Source organism: Podarcis muralis, chromosome 13, assembly GCF_964188315.1.
Source record: "Podarcis muralis chromosome 13, rPodMur119.hap1.1, whole genome shotgun sequence".
Taxonomy (NCBI): Eukaryota; Metazoa; Chordata; class Lepidosauria; order Squamata; family Lacertidae; genus Podarcis; species Podarcis muralis.
This window is the reverse complement of record NC_135667.1, coordinates 36,300,055-36,320,861: the sequence shown is the minus strand read 5'-3', so window position 1 is coordinate 36,320,861 and position 20,807 is coordinate 36,300,055. Positions and strand designations below refer to the sequence as shown.

The 20,807-nt window shown below is 46.8% G+C and overlaps 1 protein-coding gene across 6 annotated transcripts in view; it reads left to right on the top strand.

Annotated features, from left to right (window-relative positions):
• Positions 1 to 15,791, top strand: part of MPP3 (MAGUK p55 scaffold protein 3) — a 79,576-nt gene extending 63,785 nt beyond the window's left edge. For 4 of the 6 annotated variants that reach the window (XM_077917384.1, XM_077917383.1, XM_077917381.1 and 1 more), the window contains 4 exons: positions 5,779 to 5,872; positions 7,891 to 7,999; positions 9,716 to 9,838; positions 12,315 to 15,791. In XM_077917384.1, the coding sequence (XP_077773510.1) occupies positions 5,779 to 5,872; positions 7,891 to 7,999; positions 9,716 to 9,838; positions 12,315 to 12,494 (506 nt within the window). In that variant the 3' untranslated portion in view covers positions 12,495 to 15,791. The remainder of the gene's footprint in view (positions 1 to 5,778; positions 5,873 to 7,890; positions 8,000 to 9,715; positions 9,839 to 12,314) is intronic. The other 2 variants (XR_013390441.1, XR_013390440.1) reach the window with 2 other exon arrangements.
• Positions 15,792 to 20,807: the final 5,016 nt, after the last annotated feature.

The following is a 20,807-nucleotide window of genomic DNA, read 5'->3' as shown; positions in this document are numbered from 1 at the left end:
TATCAGAATCCCCCTTCGGATCTTGAAATATGGGTCCCCCCAACAAAATTTAAAATTCGGCTTTGTAATTCGGAATTTATGTGATGTGATTTAATTTGATTTGATTGGCCGGTTAATAAAAATTATTTAAAAAAAAAAAAAAAAAAGGAGAGTCTACCACCTCCCGAGGGAGACGGTTCCACTGTCAAACAGCTCTTATAATCAGAAAGTTCTTCCTCATGTTTAGTTGGAATCTCCTTTCTTGTAACTTGAATCCAGTTGTTCGAGTGCTACCCTCCGGAGCAGGAGAAAACAAGCTTGCTCCATCTTCCATGTGACAGCCCTTGAGATAATTGAAGATGGCTACCATCTCTCTTCTCAGTCTCTTTGTTACCAGGCAAATCAAGGGAAACTGTACACAGACTTGACCTGTGACTCCATGGGCAGCTGTGGGTCCAAAATGTTCCCTGAGGCAGTTGCCTCACCTTGCTTCATGTGTCCCTGCCGTCCCACTTAATAATAAAAGCAGAAAGAAGACCAAGCAGACATAATGAAACCTTTCCATCAATTCAGAGTACAGTGGTACCTCGGGTTAAGTACTTAACTCGTTCCGGAGGTCCGTTCTTAACCTGAAACTGTTCTTAACCTGAAGCACCACTTTAGCTAATGGAGCCTCCCGCTGCTGCCGCACTGCCGGAGCACGATTTCTGTTCTCATCCTGAAGCAAAGTTCTTAGCCTGCGGTACTATTTCTGGGTTAGTGGAGTCTTTAACCTGAAGCGTCTGTAACCTGAAGCGTAAGTAACCCGAGGTACCACTGTACAGTCTTAAATGTATGGGGTGGAGGGGAGGATGGCGTTGCAAAAAGAAAGAAAAAACGTTTTCAGATACTGTCTCTTGCCAAGTTCCAAAGCTGCATTTTAAGCTCAATTTTAGTTAGTGTTGTCTTCATTAACTTGCAAATGAAGGGGGGTTGGGGTTGGGTTGGCCGTCAAGCGGTTTCGCTTCCATCCAGCAAGCTCAGCCAAATTTCTGGGGCAGTTCAGTTAATTGACAAGAACACGGTTTAGGAAACAGCGACCAAGGTGAAAGCCGCAGAATGCAGCCCAAGTTAGGAAATCAATTTCCGAAGGGGGAGGGAGGGAGCAACATGAGCCTGAAAAACTGCCTGTCTCCTGCCCACCCGTAAGAGAGTTGACATCTACGTGACTTCGGCTGGAGCCCTGCAAAGAGGACGCAGAGTTAGTGAAGGGCATGCGTTTGCTTTCCCCCCTCGAGTGATTGAAACCCTTCAGACGTTGTATGTGGATAGAAACAAGCCTTTTAAAACAACCACCCCAAACCCAGTGTACTTTGCAAACAGCAAACTCATTCTCAAGTGCCAAACTTTTATGTAGCCAGAACAACACCGTTCGTGCAAAATGAGGTCGTGTTTGCAGATATACCACGGAGGGTGGGAGAATCACTTTAGATAAAAGCCCTAGGCCCTAAAGGTTGTTGTTGTTTAGTCGTTTAGTCGTGTCCGACTCTTCGTGACCCCATGGACCAGAGCACGCCAGGCACTCCTGTCTTCCACTGCCTCCCACAACCATCTCGTCCTCTGTCGTCCCCTTCTCCTTGTGCCCTCCATCTTTCCCAACATCAGGGTCTTTTCCAGGGAGTCTTCTCTTCTCATGAGGTGGCCAAAGTATTGGAGTCTCAGCTTCAGGATCTGTCCTTCCAGTGATCACTCAGGGCTGATTTCCTTCAGAATGGATAGGTTTGATCTTGCAGTCCATGAGACTCTCAAGAGTCTCCTCCTAAAGGTTAGGAACTGAAAAACAGACCAAAGATCACAGGGCGGTTCACAACGTAGCTCAAGAACGTAGCTGCAGTTGAGGATGGATAATATTGCACATGATATAACAGTAAAAACAGCAGGAAAATCCAGGGTGAACACCCAAAGACTTGCTGCAGCAGTAACAGGTTCTGGGATGAACATAACATTTGTTAAAGTATGAAATTTACTAGCACTGCCATTTTATTCAAAATGTCTTCATTTTGGCATTTCCATGCTGCTTTTCTTTAAAAAAACAAATTTATTTATTTGGTTTTTCAAATTAAAGTTTTACAATCATATATCCAACATACAATATAAAAAGAAGAGTCCAAAGAATTTCCTGAACTTCCTTCCTCCCCTTTGTGGGTCCTATCGTTAATCATTTCCTCCCACATCATTTATAATAATCCAAATCTTTTACATCTCCATTATGTCCACTATTCACCATTAAACTACAAGTGATATTCCAATCCTACTAATGATGTTAACTGTTTACAACGATTTTTAAGATAAATAATAATTTTCCCCCATTCCTTATTAAAAATTTGGTCTCCCTGATCTCTGATTCTTCCGGTCATTTTTGCCATTTCGGCATAATCCATCAACTGAATCTGCCATTCTTCTATGGTCGGAACGTTATCTTCTTTTTATCTCTGGGCGAATAACATCCGTGCAGCCGTGGTCACATATATGAATAGTATTTTCTGCTTCCTTGGGATTTCAGCTCCTAGAATTCCTAAAAGGAAGGTTTCAGGTTTTTTTTTCTTTCTATGCTGCTTTTCGGCCCTAAACCCCACTCCCCCCCCCAAAAAAACACACCAATTAAACTAAAACAAAAATTCCTGGGGGAAATGTACACACACACACACACACACACACACACAGAGAGAGAGAGAGAGAGAGAGAGAGAGAGAGAGAAGCACCTCTCCTCTCTTTCACTACCAGAGACTCTATCCTGTGGGAAGCACACTTGCTATACTGTTGTCACATAACGTATTTTCTAGTCTATAAGATGCCCCCATATATAAGACGTCCCCTATTTTAGGGGGACTTAGATTCTTAGATTTAAGAAAAAGGAGGGAGATTGCCCAGAGTTGTTGAGGGTTTTTTTTGGAGGTGATTGACCACAGCTTTTGAGCTTTTTTTGGGGGGGGGGTTGTCGAAAATCACTCACCCGCCTTACCAATCACCGCCACCAACCACCATTCAACAGACCGCTCACCGCCACCAACCGCCATTCAGTTGCCTGATTGCCTACAGCAGGCATAGGCAAACTCGGCCTTCCAGATGTTTTGAGACTACAATTCCCATCATCCCTGACCACTGGTCCTGCTAGCTAGGAATGGTGGGAGTTGTAGTCCCAAAACATCTGGAGGGCCAAGTTTGCCTATGCCTAGCCTACAGCAACCGCCATTCGACTGACTGCTCACCGCAGCGCCAGCCTATCAACAGCATTTTTAAAGGAAAAAAACCATAGTCTTATACACGGAAAAAACGGTATGTATTCATCTCTAGAGGACGAAGATCAGGAAGGAACAAATTCTACTAGTTTGGAGCAGAAGGAGCTATTCAAGGCACAAACACCCTCCCTTTTTCTCCTTTTTTTTGGGGGGTTAAAAACAAAATGACTGAGTTTTTAAAATAGCAATTATCAGCGGGCAGGCGGTGGGTGGGGGTGGCGAGTCTCGATGATTTCAAATGCTTGATTGCACAAATGATGCTTTAAACCAGGGGTGGGGGACCTGGCGCCTGAATTCAGAACGCTTCATGTCAACTCTGGGGGTGGTCCAGCGGTGCTTGTTTTTGAGGGACGTGTAGGGTGGGTGGGAGCTGGGTTGAGGGCTTCAGTTTTGGGTGGAAGGACGTTGCCTGATCTGGCCTCCATTGGCTGTTGTGGCCAGGTTTGATACAAGCTGTAGACTGAAACCTGTGACAGGCACCACGTTGGCTGCTACTGCCACAAATGGACAACACACCTACCCACTGAAGAGAAAAACAGACAAGTAGAGCAAAGGTTTCTCAGAGGTCAGGTCTATGGAGGCCCCACCACTGCTCTGTCATGAGTCTCTCAGGGCCAAAGTTTTATTATTATTATTATATTTTTTATTAATTTTCAATTACAATCCAATAATAGCTTCACTTTAACAATACCAAATTATAATACAATTACTAATACCGATCATTCAGATACCGAATTATATCATTTAGATGGTTCCCCATGTGCTAGAATCAGTGCTTTGGTGGTTTTCTTTCTTTCTGCGTTCCAAAATTTTATTAATTTCAATTACATTCCAGTCAAAATAATAATCCCTTATACAACAACTGCAATATTCATAACTTTGATTCGTGTTGACACATTAAATCATGGGTAGGCAAACGAAGGCCCGGGGGCCAGATCCGGCCCAATCGCCTTCTAAATCCGGCCTGCGGACGGTCCGGGAACCAGTGTGTTTTTACATGAGTAGAATGTGTTCTTTTATTTAAAATGCACCTCTGGGTTATTTGTGGGGCATAGGAATTCGTTCATTTTTTTCCTTCAAAATATAGTCCGTCCGCCTCCGCAAGATCTGAGGAATGGACAAATTCCTGGAGGAGACAGCTACTGATGGCTACTAGCCATGAGGGCTCTGCTCTGCCTCCCCAGTCATGCTTCTGAATACCAGTTGCTGGAAACCCACAGAAGGCCACAGAGCTCTTGTGCTTGGGTCCTGCTCACAGGCTTTCCACAAGCAACTGGTTGGCCACTGCAGTAACAGGAAGCTCTGGACTGGATAGGCCAGACATAGGCAAACTCGGCCCTCCAGATGTTTTGAGACTACAATTCCCATCATCCCTGACCACCGGTCCTGTTAGCTAGGGATGATGGGAGTTGTAGTCCCAAAACATCTGAAGGGCCAAGTTTTTCTATGCCTGGGATAGGCCATTGGCTTGATCCAGGCAGGCTGTCCTTATGTTCTACATCATTATGAGATGGTGTTGGGCTTTCGGAGGAAGAGAGGAGAACTAGCTGTACATCGGAGAGGGCTGTGTGGAGAGACTCTTCCTTTAAATTCCCAGGAGTTTATCTCAGTGAAGACCTTGGAAAATAAATACAACCCAGGTGGTTAAGAAAGCCCAACAGAGACTCCATTTCCTCAGAGTATTGCGGAAGAACGATGTCAATCAACATTTGATGATCTCCTTCTACCGGTCCACCATAGAAAGTGTCCTTTCATACTGCATCATGGTGTGGTACGCTGGTTTGACATCATCTGATAGGAAGTGCCTACAGAGGGTGGTGAATACAGCACAAGATATTATGGGCTGTCCCGTGAATCCGCTGGATAGCCGAAGAACGTTGCCTCAGGAGAGAGGAAAATTCTCAGGGATAATTCACACCCTGGCCGGCACTTTCTTGATCTCCTGCCCTCGGGCAGAAGATATAGAAGCATGATTAGTCGCACCAACAGGGTAAAGAACAGCTTCTGTCCGTGGGCTGTTAGGCTGCTGAATGAAAAGATAGCAACAGGGCAACTGACTTTCGGGTTGGGTGGGTGTGCGTCAGTAAACGAGGGGAATTAAGACTAAGAGAGCTGAGTGGGGGGGTGCTCTTCTAATCTCACTGTATACAAGTTGTACAAGTGACAATAAAGTATTTCAATAATTAAGCCTTGAGGATTGGTTTGCCACCCAGAAGCAGCAGCGGAGGAAGCCTCTTGGGCACCTGAGGCGGCACAGCCAACAGCTGGGGGGGAGGCAGCGGGCGGACAGGGTGGCGCCTGCGGGTGCCTGAGACGCGTGGCTCAGGCACGTTGCAGGCCCAGCGGTGAGTGCTGCCTGCCATTTTGTCAGTGGGGGCACCCAGGGCGGGCCACACCTGCCGCACCCCCCTTGCTACGCCCCTGCCCAGAACAAATTCTCCTTTGCAAATAGCAGTGCCACATTGGTCATGTTAATATGGTCTGATTCTTGGCTTCCTCTCTTTCTCTCTCTCTCCCCCAGATACCACAAGGTCGAAGAAGAGCCATGAAAAGGAAGGCGTGGAGTACAATTTTGTTTCCAAGCAGTCGTTTGAGACAGATGTGCAGCATAACAAGTAGGCCTTGATGTCTTGTGCTTTTGTTGGGAGGAAAATGAAAGGAAGTCTCTTCCGGGGAAGACTCCAGAATCCGATCTATATTCAGAGAGGCTACCATCCTCTTTGCTAATACAGTGGCACCTCAGGTTACATATGCTTCAGGTTACATACGCTTCAGGTTACAGACTCCGCTAACCCAGAAATAGTGCTTCAGGTTAAGAACTTTGCTTCAGGATGAGAACAGAAATCGTGTTCCGGTGGCACGGCAGCAGCGGGAGGCCCCATTAGCTAAAGTGGTGCTTCAGGTTAAGAACAGTTTCAGGTTAAGAATGGACCTCTGGAACGAATTAAGTACTTAACCTGAGGTATCACTGTAGAAGCTTCTGGGCTCTTAAAAAAAACCTGGTCAGGGAATTTTTGTTGTTGAGCTGCACACATTTTCTTAATATGGGACTGCAGTGAATGAGAAAACTACAACAGTGGGGTTTTTTAATTATTATATGGTCACAGACCCAGCAAAAACAGAACAAAATCATACAATTTCTAACTTTACACAGAGTTAAACTATATGGTGCTTATATAAACTATAGCCCAGAAGCAAGCCAAAAATACAGTTAAATTAATAAAACCCCTTCATGGCTCTTTGAAAGGAGAAACCTAGCAACTCTTTCCACTATTATTTTGTTCAAGTCAAGCAGTAAGTAGGCCATATACCATTCAAAAGTCCTTCCTGACTATTTTAGTAGTATGAGAGTACGTAACCTATTTTACTCATCTCTGCAAAAGTTGCATGCAAAAAGAGCAGGTCTTAATGCTTCTGTTGCTCCACCTCCACAGGGGCAGAGCCGTTTTATTATATGGAGTACCCCCAAAACAGCCATCTAGTACAGCAGAAGGAAAACAATTAAATCTAACCCTACAAAAGATCATCAGCTGGTATTTGAGAACAGTCAGGTTATCCATGTAATTTTTCTGTAAAATTACAGTATTTACATGCCACCCTCTTGTAGAGCGTGAGGGCAGCATACAACCACATGAAAACATTTAAAAGCAATATGAAGCAATCATTAAAATCACTGGCTCTTCAAGGCACATTTGAAACAACTGTATAGGCCCGTCAGCATGAACAAATCTGGGAAATGATATATAATGAAATGAAAAAGATGTTTGAAATAACCTTTGTAAAAAAAAACCCCAGAAGCTTTTCTTTTGGGAATTATAGGGACAGAACTACCTAAAACGTATAGAAATTTATTTATTTATGTATGCTACTACAGTGGCAAGAATGTTACTTGCCCCAAAATGGAAAGAATCAGAAGTCCCAGCAAAGAAAGAATGGATACAAAAACTTATGGAATATGCAGAAATGGTGAAACTTACCGGAAGAATAAGAAATCTCTGACTTTTGTCTTCTGGGTTTCTGGGGGTTTTCCTGTTGTTATTCTGTCTCTCACAGCTACAATAAACCTACCATTAAAATTATGGACTGGTCATTTCTTCGTCAGAGGGCAAATGGGCAAATTTAGCAGGGGATCAAATACTTTCCCCCCTCACTGTATGTGTTTGCCTTGTACATTTATGAACATTTAATTTATATATTTGAGACCTTAGAATTCCTATAACAACACAAAAGATTGATCCTTCCTTCTCATGTCAAATAAAATACTAAATATTAAACTTCCTCTCTGACATGATAGGATTTCTTTTTTCATGCTGATAGCCACAACTCTGAAGAATTTCCCGCCCCAGAAATAAGTGTCTAGATAGGATTATCCCCGTTTTGTGAAGCTGGTTGGCTGCATTTCTCTCTGGAATGGATTCAGATTTCTAGCCTTTTATTCTCCTGGTGGTGACACCAGAATGATCAAAAGCAGTAATCCCTTTTAATCGCGTTGTCTGCAGCCAACATTTCTTATTTTTTATTGGAGGAAACAGTGTTGTACTGTAATAAGCATATGACACAGTTCTGCTACTTTGAAATCTGAGCTGAATACTTTGAATTCTGCTCCACAACTTAATTCCCTAAATGTTTTCAGGTTTGTAGAACATGGGGAGTATAAAGAGAATCTCTACGGGACAAGCCTGGAGGCAATTCAGTCAGTCATGTCCAGAAATAAAATTTGCCTTGTGGATGTCGTGCCTGAGGTAAACTGTCACGATTATTGTTTTTTTGATGTGTTTTTTTAGGAAAAATCTTATCTTCCAGAATTGTGTTTCAGTTTCACCTTACCTATAGGAACATGGGTTTTACACCAGCTTTTCGTTCATTGCTTGGGTTTTGATGGATCAATTTTGGTTATAGTCACCCCATTATATGAAAAAGATTTTTTGAGACCAAATACCCACTTGGTGGACTGTTTCCCTTATTGGCTAGCAAAATAAAGGTTAAGGGACCGCTGACCATTAGGTCCAGTAGTGGCCGACTCTGGGGTTGCGGCGCTCATCTTCCTTTATTGGCCGAGGGAGCCAGTGTACAGCTTCCGGGTCATGTGGCCAGCATGACTAAGCCGCTTCTGGTGAACCAGAGCAGCATATGGAAATGCCGTTTACCTTCCTGCCGGAGCGGTACCTATTTATCTCCTTGCACTTTGACGTGCTTTCGAACTGCTAGGTTGGCAGGAGCAGGGACCGAGCAACGGGAGCTCACCCCATTGCGGGGATTTGAACCGCTGACCTTCTGATTGGCAAGCCCTAGGCTCAGTGGTTTAACCCACAGTGCCACCCGCATCCCTGGCTAGCAAAATATGTTTGGCCAAATCAAGGCCTCTAGCTGTTGCCATAGAAGCTCCTTATTATTGGCTGGGGGCGTGATCCTTTCTCATTTAAGAGAGTCTGTAACCCAGGGTGAGGCATTATGGTGCTGTTCAGATGTTTTGGACTACAGCTTCCATGATCCTTGTCCATTGGCCATGCTGACTGGGGCTGATGGGAGTTGTAGTCCCTAACATTGGGAGGGTCCCTTGTCGGCTAACCCTGCTGTAAGCTGCTCTCTTTGGGATAAGAGCAGACAAATTGGTTTATTGCAGACAAGACAGAGCTGTTGGTGGACGAGGGAAACAGTAGATTTGTCTGCCCTGGATAGGATCATACTGTCTTTCCAGGGGCAGATAGGCAGGGTGATGCTACACCTAAACCCCTAAAACTGCTGACGGGGCCAGTGGCTTCAAAAGAGTGTTTAACTGCACAGTGAAAAGGATAAGGCTTCCAGGGCCATTGCAAGCCCCCTCCTTAAGCATAGGGACACGGGTGGTGCTGTGGTCTAAACCACTGAACCTCTTGGGCTTGCTGATCAGAAGGTTGGCGGTTCGAATCCCCACGACGGGGTGAGCTCCCGTTGCTCTGTCCCTGCTCCTGCCAACCTAGCTGTTCGAAAGCACGCCAGTGCAAGTAGATAAATAGGTACCTCTGCAGCAGGAAGGTAAATGGCATTTCCGTGCGCTCTGGTTTCCGTCAGGGTGTCTCATTGCACCACAGAAGCGGTTTAGTCATGCTGGCCACATGACCTGGAAAGCTGTCTGTGGACAAACGCCGGCTCCCTTGACCTGAACGTGAAATGAGCGCTGCAACCCTATAGTCACCTTTGACTGAACTTAGCCGTCCAGGGGTCCTTTACCTTTACCTCCTTAAGCACACAAAGTGATTCATGCTGCCCCTATTTGGGGGTTAGCTTGAGGTGTCCATCCCAAATTAGGTGAATTGCCAAATTTGTGTGTGTGTGTGTGTGTGTGTTTGTGTGTGTGTTTGGGAGGGAAATACCAGCTCTAGTTTTGTTTTCTTGCTTTAAGTTACTGTGCAGCATTTACAGATTGGTGAACGGGATTTTGTATTCCTTTGTATTCCTTTGTATTCCTACCTGCCTAGGCTGTGACGCACTTGAGGACGGCGGAGTTCAAGCCGTATGTGGTGTTTGTGAAGCCTCTCATCTCAGAAAAGAAAAAGAACGCCCCAGCGTCTCTTCTGACAGATGAAATCTTCGTCCCGCTCGTAAGTATTTTGCTTGAAAAGCTAGTTCGCAGAAATGAGCCGCAACATCAAGGCGACTCCAGGTCCACCCCGCTGAAAATGATCGCAAAGCAGACTCTACGCCCACCCGCCCCAAGTGTGGTACTTTGCAATCTGTTACCAGCAGGGATTCCTTTTGCAAGACCATGTAAGAGATCAACTACACCAGGCATGTCCAACAGGTAGATCGTGATCTACTGGTAGATCACTGGACATCTGCGGTAGATCACTGGCTCCCCCCAAAGAAGCTGAACAACTGTGGCTCCCCTAAAAAAAGCTCAACATTTTCTCTCTTCCCTGAAAAAACTCAACAACTTTGACCCGAACCCCCGAAAAGGGGGTAGATCACTGCCAGTTTTTAACTCTGTGAGTAGATTGCAGTCTCTTGGGAGCTGGCCACCCCTGAACTACACCATGAGTAGGCAAACTAAGGCCCGGGGGCCAGATCCAGCCCAATCACCTTCTAAATCTGGCTCACAGATGGTCCGGCAATCAGTGTGTTTTTACATGAGTAGAACGTGTCCTTTTATTTAAAATGCATCTCTGGGTTATTTGTGGGGCATAGGAATTTGTTCTTTTTCTTTTCTTTTCAAAATATAGTCCGGCCCCCCACAAGGTCAGTGGACAGGCCCCGTGCTGAAAAAGTTTGCTGACCCCTGAACTACACGCTTCATTTCCATTTCAGTTGGGGGTTCAGGCCTGGCTTGGGCACCTGAGATGGATCTGCTTGCTCTGTGTGATGGCCTATGTGAGGAGAGGGGGCAGGGGAAGTGTGTCCCTGCTGATTTCCCTTTACATCTCAGCGCTTTCGAAACCCTCGACGGGGGCATCCTTCCAGGGAGGCTGTCTCAGTCGGGAGTAGTGGGGACTCTTTTGCAGCGATTATGCTGCTACTTGGATGGCAATTTGACGATGTCGTTTGGGCCCATGGATCTGCCAGCGTGCATTACAGCAGGGTTTAAATTTAGCGCCCATGCGGTTTAAAATCTCCGTGAAACCGCTGAGTGTGGCCATCCTGAGTTTTGGAGCACAGTATCATCAACATGTGACGTGGTGGATGTGGGTGGCACTGTGATCTAAACCACTGAGCCTAGGGTTTGCCAATTGGAAGGTCAGCGGTTCGAATCCCTGCAACAGGGTGAGCTCCCGTTGCTCGGTCCCTGCTCCTGCCAACCTAGCAGTTCGAAAGCCCATCAAGGTACAAGTAGATAAATAGGTACTGCTCTGGCGGGAAGGTAAACAGCGTTTCCATGCGCTGCTCTGGTTCGCCAGAAGCGGCTTAGTCATGCTGGCCACGTGACCCGGAAGCTGTCTGCGGACAAACGCCGGCTCCCTCGGCTATAGAGCAAGATGAGCATGCAACCCCAGAGTCGTCCGGAACTGGACCTAACGGTCAGGGGTACCTTTACCTTTACCTATCATCAATATGCTGATGACACACAGCACTGCCTTCTCCTTTGCAGCTCAAGCAAGTTTTGATGGATGTAATAATGGAATATTGACTGGTATAGTATAGGAAAGACTACTGCAGTGTGTTGTACGTTGGGCTCCCCTTGAAGATTGTTTAGAAGCTGCAGCTCATGTAGGATGTGGTGGCTGGATTGTTAAATGGAACCTGAAGATGTGAGCATGTAGCACAGGTTGTGGCTTAACTGTGTTGGCTACCAGTTTGTTTCTGGGCCCAATTCAGAGTGCTGGCTTTGATTTGTAAAGGCACATACAGCTTTAAGCACAGGATGGAATGAGACAGGTGGAAACAGCTATCTCCTGGTGGCAAGCACAAGGCCGCAGTCATGGCTTTCCCCAAAGAATCCTGGGAGCTGTGGTCTATTATTGGTGCTGATAGTTGCTAGGAGACCCTTCATTCCTCTCACAGAACTACAGCTCCCAGAATTCCCTGTGAAGATGGATAGTTGACTGTTAAACCATTCTGGGCATTGTAGTTCTGTGAGGGGAATAGGGAGTCTCCTCACTACTCTCAGCACCCATAACAAACTACAATTCCCATGATTCTTTGGGGTGTGTGTGAAACCATGACTGATTAAGTAATAGAACAGTGCTTTGAATTCTTTGGTGCAAAAAGGGCCATAGTCTCTTTCCCCCTCACAGGCTTATCTGCAAGTAACAAAACCTGCTTTCTGCGGCAACATGCCTCAACCTGAGGATTTTCTTTCTTGGCTAATGCCCAAATGGTACTGCACCCCCAGTAGTGTAGCTAGCCAGGGGGCGGGGGAGAGGAGCGTTTCGCATGGGGGGGGGGTATAGTGTGCCACAGGGGTCTTTAGGGTGCTACAGGAGTCTGTAGTGCAGCACGGTGGCTGCTTTGACTTGGGGGTTCGGATTCTGGGCAGCAGGGGAGCTTGTGGCTTCTGGTCGTTTTGGGCGTGGGGGGTGTGTGGCGGAGCTGGTGGGGGTTGCTACGTCCTCTCATGTTGCCCTTTCTGTTTTTGATTTGCAGGATGAGGAGCAGCAAGAAATGCTCAGCTCGGCTGCCTTCATCGAAGAGCAGTACGGCCACCTGATTGACACTGTCCTGGTGAAGGAAGATCTGCAGAGTGCCTGCAGCCAGCTGAAAGCCATCCTGGAGAAACTGAACACAGACTCTTTCTGGGTGCCAGTCTCCTGGGTCAGGTTGTAGTCTGCTATGCTGTGCCAAAGAAAGAACGAACAAACGAAAGAGAACGAGATATACCTGTTTGATAATGCGCTGTAAATAATGGGGATGATCAAAAGGAGTAGGGGAAAATGGAACTCTGCTGGAGCAGCCAGTTTGCTTGGGATGAAAACAAAGAGAAACCTTCCTCTGTGTGGGAGCAGATTCTAATGCAATCGGAAAAAAACACACGTTGCAATGGAATGGAAAAGCGCCGCAGGATACAATCCAGAGATTTTTCTTTTGGACAATAGTCATGTCAGATTCCAGGTGTCTGGACAGAAGCCTTTAGCTTTTGGGAAACTTGCAATTGTGTTTGTTTGTTTGTTTGTTTGTTTGTTTGCAGTATTTCTAGGTTGTGCTGTAACGAAGATCTTAGGGCTGCTCACGACAAAAATAACGACAACAGGATGAACAAAGAAGCATAAATGCAGTGTAAAAAAAAAAGGCTCCGTATGTGGTGGTTCCAGGCAAAGACTGCAAAAACATTAGGAAGAACACACAAGCTCGGTTTTTCTGTTGATCACTGCAATCTTGGATGGATAAATTCAGTGAAAGAGTTAAGTTCATGTAACGAAATAAGGTACTTTTATTCGTTCGTTTATTTACTTCTTAACCAGGCTAGAACTGGGAGAGCTCTTATTCAGATGGTAAAAGTTGGTGCTTTTTTGTGAAAGGCGAAATCTCCCAGGGCAAATCAGCAAGGCTCTTAACTTTCTGCCTGAAAAACGAACCGTGTTATGTAACCTAAATATAGCCCCAACTATAGCTAACTATATTTTGAGCAGTCAAAGACCATCGGGGATTGTTTCTGTCCCTCCTATTGTATTTGCAAGTTGCCCTAAATAATGGACTAAGAATTGTGTTTGAAGCACGGGAAAGTTTCCATCTTTCTAACCGGAAAAACCAACTATTTGGAAATAAAATCCCAAATAAACAAATGGCTAGGGGGGTATATATGCAGGGATGTCCCCAGAATATGGGTTTTCATGGCAGCTTTGTGGATTGTATGTGTTTGCTGGCATTGTTTGTTGGAAGAGGGAGTTGTGGGAGTCGTTTATAAGTGTGAGGAGTCAAGAGACTGCCCAGTATGTTTCTTGCTTGTTTTAGTTTCTTCCCTGACCCCCACCCCCCACACTCCAAAAAATCCATGCAGATTTTATATTCCAGTGTAATAATATTTCCATGTGTATTTATTTGTAATAATAATTCCCATAGAGAAAGACTTTCCAGTAGATTTTCCTGGGGCTGTTAATGTGTGTCAACCAAAACCTTTATCGTGAACTTTCCATTTAAAACTCAAGTTCTCAGTATACTTATGATTTAGACCAGTGGTCTTCAACGTTTTCAGACCCAAGGCCCACCAGATGCATTGGGGGGGGGGCTATTTCTTTATTTTTATTTTTAACCATTTTTTTATGGTGGTAGTGCTGCTGTCACGACCCACATTAGATCAATCTATGACCTAGTACAGTCGTACCTTGGATCCCGAACACCTTGCAAGTCAAACGTTTTGGCTCCTGAATGCCGCAAACCTGGAAGTGCGTGTTCCGGTTTGAGAACGTTCTTTGGAACCCGAATTTCCGACGGGGCTTCTGTGGCTTCCGATTGGCTGCAGGACCTTCCTGCAGCCAATCGGAAGCCGTGCCTTGGTTTCCAAACATTTTGGAAGTCGAACGGACTTCTGGAACGGATTCCGTTCGACTTCCAAGGTACCACTGTAGTAGCTTCTGACCCACAAGTTGAAGGCCAATGGTTTGGCCCATCTGTTTCAAAATTGCATTTGAAGGGGTTTTTTTTTGGAAACTTAAAAGTGGTTCTTTCTTCAACGAACCAGTTAACTGTAGCAGACATGTGTCCTTGAAAGAGACTTTATCCACCATTGCCAGCCTTCAGCAGGGGATATCGTGGTGTGCTCTATGATACCCATCTCTGTTGATGTGAGCAGATGGTTAAAGACACTGACTTGCATAAACAGAGTGTCAACCTTGGAACATAGCCCAAGGAAGGAAGCATGCGGGGGTTCCATGGCAGATGCTCAGGTCACCCTCAGCGGACAAAAAAATGCTGAAAAGGGTTCCTTGAAGGTAGAGAGCTGGAAAAATCACACCGGTTTGATTCCTCCTGTATAAATAATCCGCTTTGTGATGTTAAAAGTGGAACAGTCCATCATCCCAGCTTGAGTTGGCACACTCGGTAGATGTCATTATTTTTCTATGACTCACTGTCTGGATGAGAGCTGTGGAGTTTTGTTTACTTGTGCTGTACTCTCGGATGTACTCCCCAATTGTTTGCTCCCAATTTCAATCCCTGTTTCTAGTCTGAAGAATGTTTGAAGTATATTCTTTTCCCCACCCCTTCTTCTTCCTTTGATTGGCATTTGACGTAAATGCTCCTATTCCACCACTAGGTAGATGCTGCTACGTAGCGGATGTCGCCTTATCAACTTCCTCGTGCATCTTGGCTGCATTCCGCGAAAGCCATCATATATTTTCCCCCCACTGCGGCTTATTCTGTGAGACCGGGCTGTGCATGTCCTGCGCAAGGAAGCAACCGCCAGAGAACAAAAACTGCATGTGAGGAACCTCTTACTGAGAAAGGGCTGCTCCTGTGTGTGGCATGAGGCATTTTCAGCCTTGCGTGCTTAAATACAAATGATTACTACAGCTACCTGGTGACAGATGATCAAGTAATATCGGCAAATGCTCCGTGCTTTCAGTTCTTATCCATGGTGCAATGGGGTGGAAAGGAGAAAGATTTGGTACATTTTCTCTCAGAGCTATCGGTAGAACGGGGAATAACACATTGCCTCAGTTCATTCTGACCTAAGGCAGCCTGTGGACACCTAGGAACAAACTTTACTTATCCATTTGCGAACAGCTTTAATATGTGCCATTCAGCCATATGCATATATTTTTTTCTATTCGGAAGTAAGTCTGTTAAGTTTGGCTTACTCCCAGGTAAGTGTGCTTAGGATTGTGGCCGTAGGCAGTTTTGCTGGCTGCTGGCAAGGTTTGGATGTTTTCTTTTCATGTGTGCTAGTTCTCTGAAATAAGCACAATCAGCCATGTTGGCATTGAGCCATCCCTGCTTGCCTCACCTTAATGTCTTCGCCTGCCCCCAATCTGTACAGTGGGACGCAATCCCATCTCTACTCTTGTTTCATTATTTCAATAAGTTTTGTGATACTCAGTATTTGAATTAATATTCGGCAAAGAAATACTTTCAAATGAGCACTGGTGCCCTGATGTTCTTAATTTAATAAATATATTTATCATGGGAGTGCATTATTCTGTATATTACAGGGGCTGGACTTGCCCATTTCCACATGATCGGATGCAGTGAAGGGAAGAAGTATTGTCAGCTCTGGCTGGTGTGTGTGTGTGGGGGGGGGGGGGTAAGGGAGAGCCGAGTACACAGTGCTTAAAGGTAAAGGGACCCTTGACCATTAGGTCCAGTCGTGACCGACTCTGGGGTTGCGGCGCTCATCTCGCTTTATTGGCCGAGGGAGCCGGCGTACAGCTTCCGGGTCATGTGGCCAGCATGACTAAGCCGCTTCTGGCAAACCAGAGCAGCGCACGGAAACGCTGTTTATCTTCCTGTCGGAGCGGTACCTATTTATTTACTTGCACTTTGACGTGCTTTCGAACTGCTAGGTTGGCAGGAGCAGGGACCGAGCAACGGGAGCTCACCCCGTCGCGGTGCTTATCTGCTACTAAACTTCAATCCAAAAGCAAAGAAGGAAGTATGGTATCTCCAAACCACAACATATGGGCAATATCTTCAGCAGCAAGTACCGTATTTTTCGCACGATTGGACGCACCGGACCATAGGACGCACCTAGTTTTTTGGGGGAGAAATAAAGGAAAAAAAATTTCCCTTTATTTCCCCCCCAAAAGCAGGTCAGGGAAACCGAACCAGGTCGAGGAACAGCGGGATAGTGGCGCTGCGCCTCCCTGCTGTCCCCCGAGCTTGTGGGGCTGGCTGATGTCTGCCTAGCGCGTGGGGCGCTCTGCTTCAGGGCGCCCCACCCGCCGGGCCGCAGGCTGCTATCCGCAGCTTGGGGAGCCTTGCGGGGAACTGCTGCAGGGCTCCCCACGCTGCGGATGTATGCCTGGCGCGAGGGGCGCTCTACTTCAGGGCGCCCCTCGCGCCTGGCGGCAGGCTGCTATCCGCAGCGTGGGGAGCCTTGCGGGGAACTCCTGCAAGGCTCTCCACGCAGCGGATGTGTTCCCGAAGCGCCGGGCGCTCTGATTTCAGGGCGCCCGACGCTCCGGGAAGCAGGCTGCTGTCCGCAGCTTGGGGAGCCTTGCGGGGAACTGCTGCAGGGCTCTCCACGCTGCGGATGTATGCCTGGTGCGAGGGGCGCTCTGCTTCAGGGCGCCCCTTGCGCCGGGCGGCAGGCTGCTATCCGCAGCGTGGGGAGCCTTGCGGGGAACTCCTGCAAGGCGCTCCACGCTGTGGGTGTGTTCCCGAAGCGCGGGCGCTCTGCTTTCAGGGCGCCCGACGCTCCGGGAAGCAGGCTGCTATCCGCAGCGTGGGGAGCCTTGCGGGGAACTCCTGCAAGGCTCTCCACGCTGCGGGTGTGTTCCTGAAGCGCGGGCGCTCTGCTTTCAGGGCGCCCGACGCTCCGGGAAGCAGGCTGCTATCCGCAGCGTGGGGAGCCTTGCGGGGAACTCCTGCAAGGCTCTCCACGCTGCGGGTGTGTTCCCGAAGCGCGGGCGCTCTGCTTTCAGGGCGCCCGACGCTCCGGGAAGCAGGCTGCTATCCGCAGCGTGGGAAGCCTTGCGGGGAACTCCTGCAAGGCTCTCCACGCTGCGGGTGTGTTCCCGAAGCGCGGGCGCTCTGCTTTCAGGGCGCCCGACGCTCCGGGAAGCAGGCTGCTATCCGCAGCGTGGGGAGCCTTGCGGGGAACTCCTGCAAGGCTCTCCACGCTGCGGGTGTGTTCCCGAAGCGCGGGCGCTCTGCTTTCAGGGCGCCCGACGCTCCGGGAAGCAGGCTGCTATCCGCAGCGTGGGGAGCCTTGCGGGGAACTCCTGCAAGGCTCTCCACGCTGCGGGTGTGTTCCCGAAGCGCGGGCGCTCTGCTTTCAGGGTGCCCAACGCTCGGGGAAGCAGGCTGCTATCCGCAGCCTAGACACGGCTAGCGGAGCGCTAATCCCGAAGCTTGGGGCGTGCAGAGCTCAGCGCGCCCCAAGCTTCTGGGTGCCGGCAAGGTCTCCGCTAACTGGGTCTCCCACGGCTAGCGGATAGCTTCCTGAAGCCTGGAGAGTGAGAGGGGTCCGTGCGCACCGACCCCTCTCACTCTCCAGGCTTCAGCGAAAGCCTGCATTCGCTCCATAGGACGCACACACATTTTCCCTTGCTTTTTAGGAGGGAAAAAGTGCGTCCTATGGTGCGAAAAATACGGTATTTTGTTGACTGACTGGCTGCTAGGATTTGCCTTCACAGCAAATACTGACATGGCTCCAATATTCTTTTTCATGAATTTTGAACAGAATCCCGAGAAGGTGTGTGCCTTGGCGCTGGCAAACTCGGCATAAGGGAAGCAAGGAAGAGACGTTCTTTCCGCGCATCATGTTTAATTCTGAAACCGTAACAAAGAAACCAGCCAGTTGTTGGTGGTGCCATCAGCTAGCTGTTGAACTTCGAACAGGCCCAAACGGTTTGCTATTCCTCACAGCGCCTAGCTTCCTGCAACAAATCAGAAGGGGGAAATATTAGACAGGGAAGCGTAGCTGTTTCATCAGAGAAAGGTGGGCCCTTTAATGCTTTGTTGGGCTTACGCGGGGCCACAAGTCACCCTGCCAGGGCTCAGCTCCAGAGCCTATTTCTTGTGCCAGGGAATAACCCTGGATCCAACAACGAAGGAATAGAGAGAATAGAATCTAATCAAAACAAAATGAACACAACTCTGTGTACAATGCAAGTATAATATGCACTGAATGTCCCAATGCAATTGGTATTATGACTCAAAATAATATCCATACAAGGTATTTATGTACAGTCACAAATAACTTGAATATATATATATATAGTCTTGCAAATTGCTCTTCAGTATAATTGAGAACAAGAGTTCAATAGTTCAACTATGGAGTAAATCTTCCAGATAAAGACTGTGTACACGAAGGACTCCTGTCGACGAGATGCCCGGGTATGGTCTTCATTTTGTATGTCTTCTTCAGGGCAGTTGAGCTATATTGCTAAATGACACGTGTCATGCTGTCATTGCATTGTACGTACAAAAAGCCATGAAATATAATTCAAAAACAACGTAAATATGACAGTGTTACACTTACATGAACGTCAAGTTCATGCTCATTATTCGGCCAGCTTTTGATCTGCATGGGCGCTGAGCTCCTAGTACAATGCTGACTCAGAGGCTAGTCCAGTAATACATGAAATAGCCTCCAGAGGGTGGAGATTTAAAGGAACCATAGCCTTCAATCATACTCTGAGCTGTTGTACAGGGTTTAACCCTGGAGCAAGTTAAGTAAGGACCCCTCCAGTCTGGTGTCTGGTGCATTCTGCAACATGTTAACACAGTAGTGCATTTCTGGTAGATTTATTCTGCTGTAGCTGTGTGTGTGTGTGTGTGTGTCTGTGTCTGTCTGTCTGTCTGTGTGTGTGTGTGTGTGTGTGTGTGTGTGTACATCCACCCACCCCACCAATAACATGGTCCGGACTTTGCTTCATACTTACTCGTGGTTTGAGATTAGAAAGCGAGTGCTGGTCCTCAGATACTTCCTTGAATTCTGCAAGGGTGAAGACAACCAAGGTCACAAACTAGTCAGTGATGCTATTTTGTTTGTTTGAAATGGTTTTGATTTGATTTTACAAATACAAATTCATAACAATACCAAATACGTATCCATATAAAGAGATTTCTCTGAATCTTGAGACTCCCCCCCCCCCCCCCGGTTCTATTGTCAACATTTTCAACTGCGTATTATTTCATTGTGATGCTATTTAACCAATGCTGTTGGATCTTCCTGACCTTGAGGCTAAATTGCTGTAGTGCATTCTACGCAGGGCTGGGCTGCTGACAATGATCCCAAACCAGCAGCTGGTACAAAATGCAGTTAATTTCCTAGTGTAGGTGCAGAAGAACCAGAACTACATTATATAAACATGACCCTTTCCTTCTCCGTGACCCACTGCATTTGACTGAGCAAAACTGCCCCCTAAGGTAGAGTCAGATTCTTAGTGGCTTACATGAATGAATGAATCTTTATTTGCATCGGCCACCAGCCATAGCAATAACACAAACAAAATGCAGTATGCAGAAGATAAAGGTAAAAAGCCAATGATATAAAAGACATTTTGGGGATTTGGATCAATAGTCAAATAGTGGATCTTCTTCTAATTGCCCTGGCTAAAAACCTTGCAACCTTTGCTGTCACTATTCATCTTGATCTGCCAAGGGAATGGACACTGTGACAGTGGTTGGGCGTCCCAGAATGGACAGTATGATAACCTCACTCCTCGTATCTTTATAAAGACTGCAAGCCAGAAGGACATGAGCCACCGATTTAGACAAGGTTTTTTGACTCAAAAATCATGTCAAAAAACTGGGCTCGTCCCATACACGGATAGTAGCATGGGGGGGGGGGGAGCTGTGCACTGCCAGCCCGCTGGTTGGTGGGTGTGCAACTCCCCCCCCCCCATGCTGCTGTGGGAGGTGCATGCTGGGGTGATGGCGCGCAGTCAATTCCCCCTTAATAAAGCTCAACAACTTTGGGCCATCTCCCCTAATTTTCTTTAAATTTAGTCCCCCCAAATACATGGGGGCGTCTTATACACAGAAAAATACAGTAACCGTTTTTCAAGTGGCTTTCCTGTAACAGTAGACTTCTTTTCTCAAATGAAGCCAAGTCTTATTGAGCTCAGTGAGCTATCCTTTTGGATGGGCCGAATATTGTTTCTCTAGCATATATTTATAGATTGCCTTTTCTTTATGTTGTAGTATAGTCAATTCACTGGTTTTCATTGCCTTTGTATATATAACCTGGCCTGAGTTTTCTGGAAGCGGCAAGGGAAAAAACAAAAGGGGCTCCTCTGGAAATGGGTTTTTTGGAGTTGTTATTTGGTGGATGTATTCTGTGACATGTCATTGGTGCAGGATTCATACTGGTCCATCTACATATTGTTTTGTGATGCTGCCTGGAGCAGTGCTCTTACACTACAGCTCAACAAAAGCAAGATGAAAAAATAAAGCAGAGTGTTTGTGGTCTTAAGAACATAAGAGCCCTGGGGCTGGATCAGGCCAGTGGTACTTCTAATCCAGCATCCTGTTCTC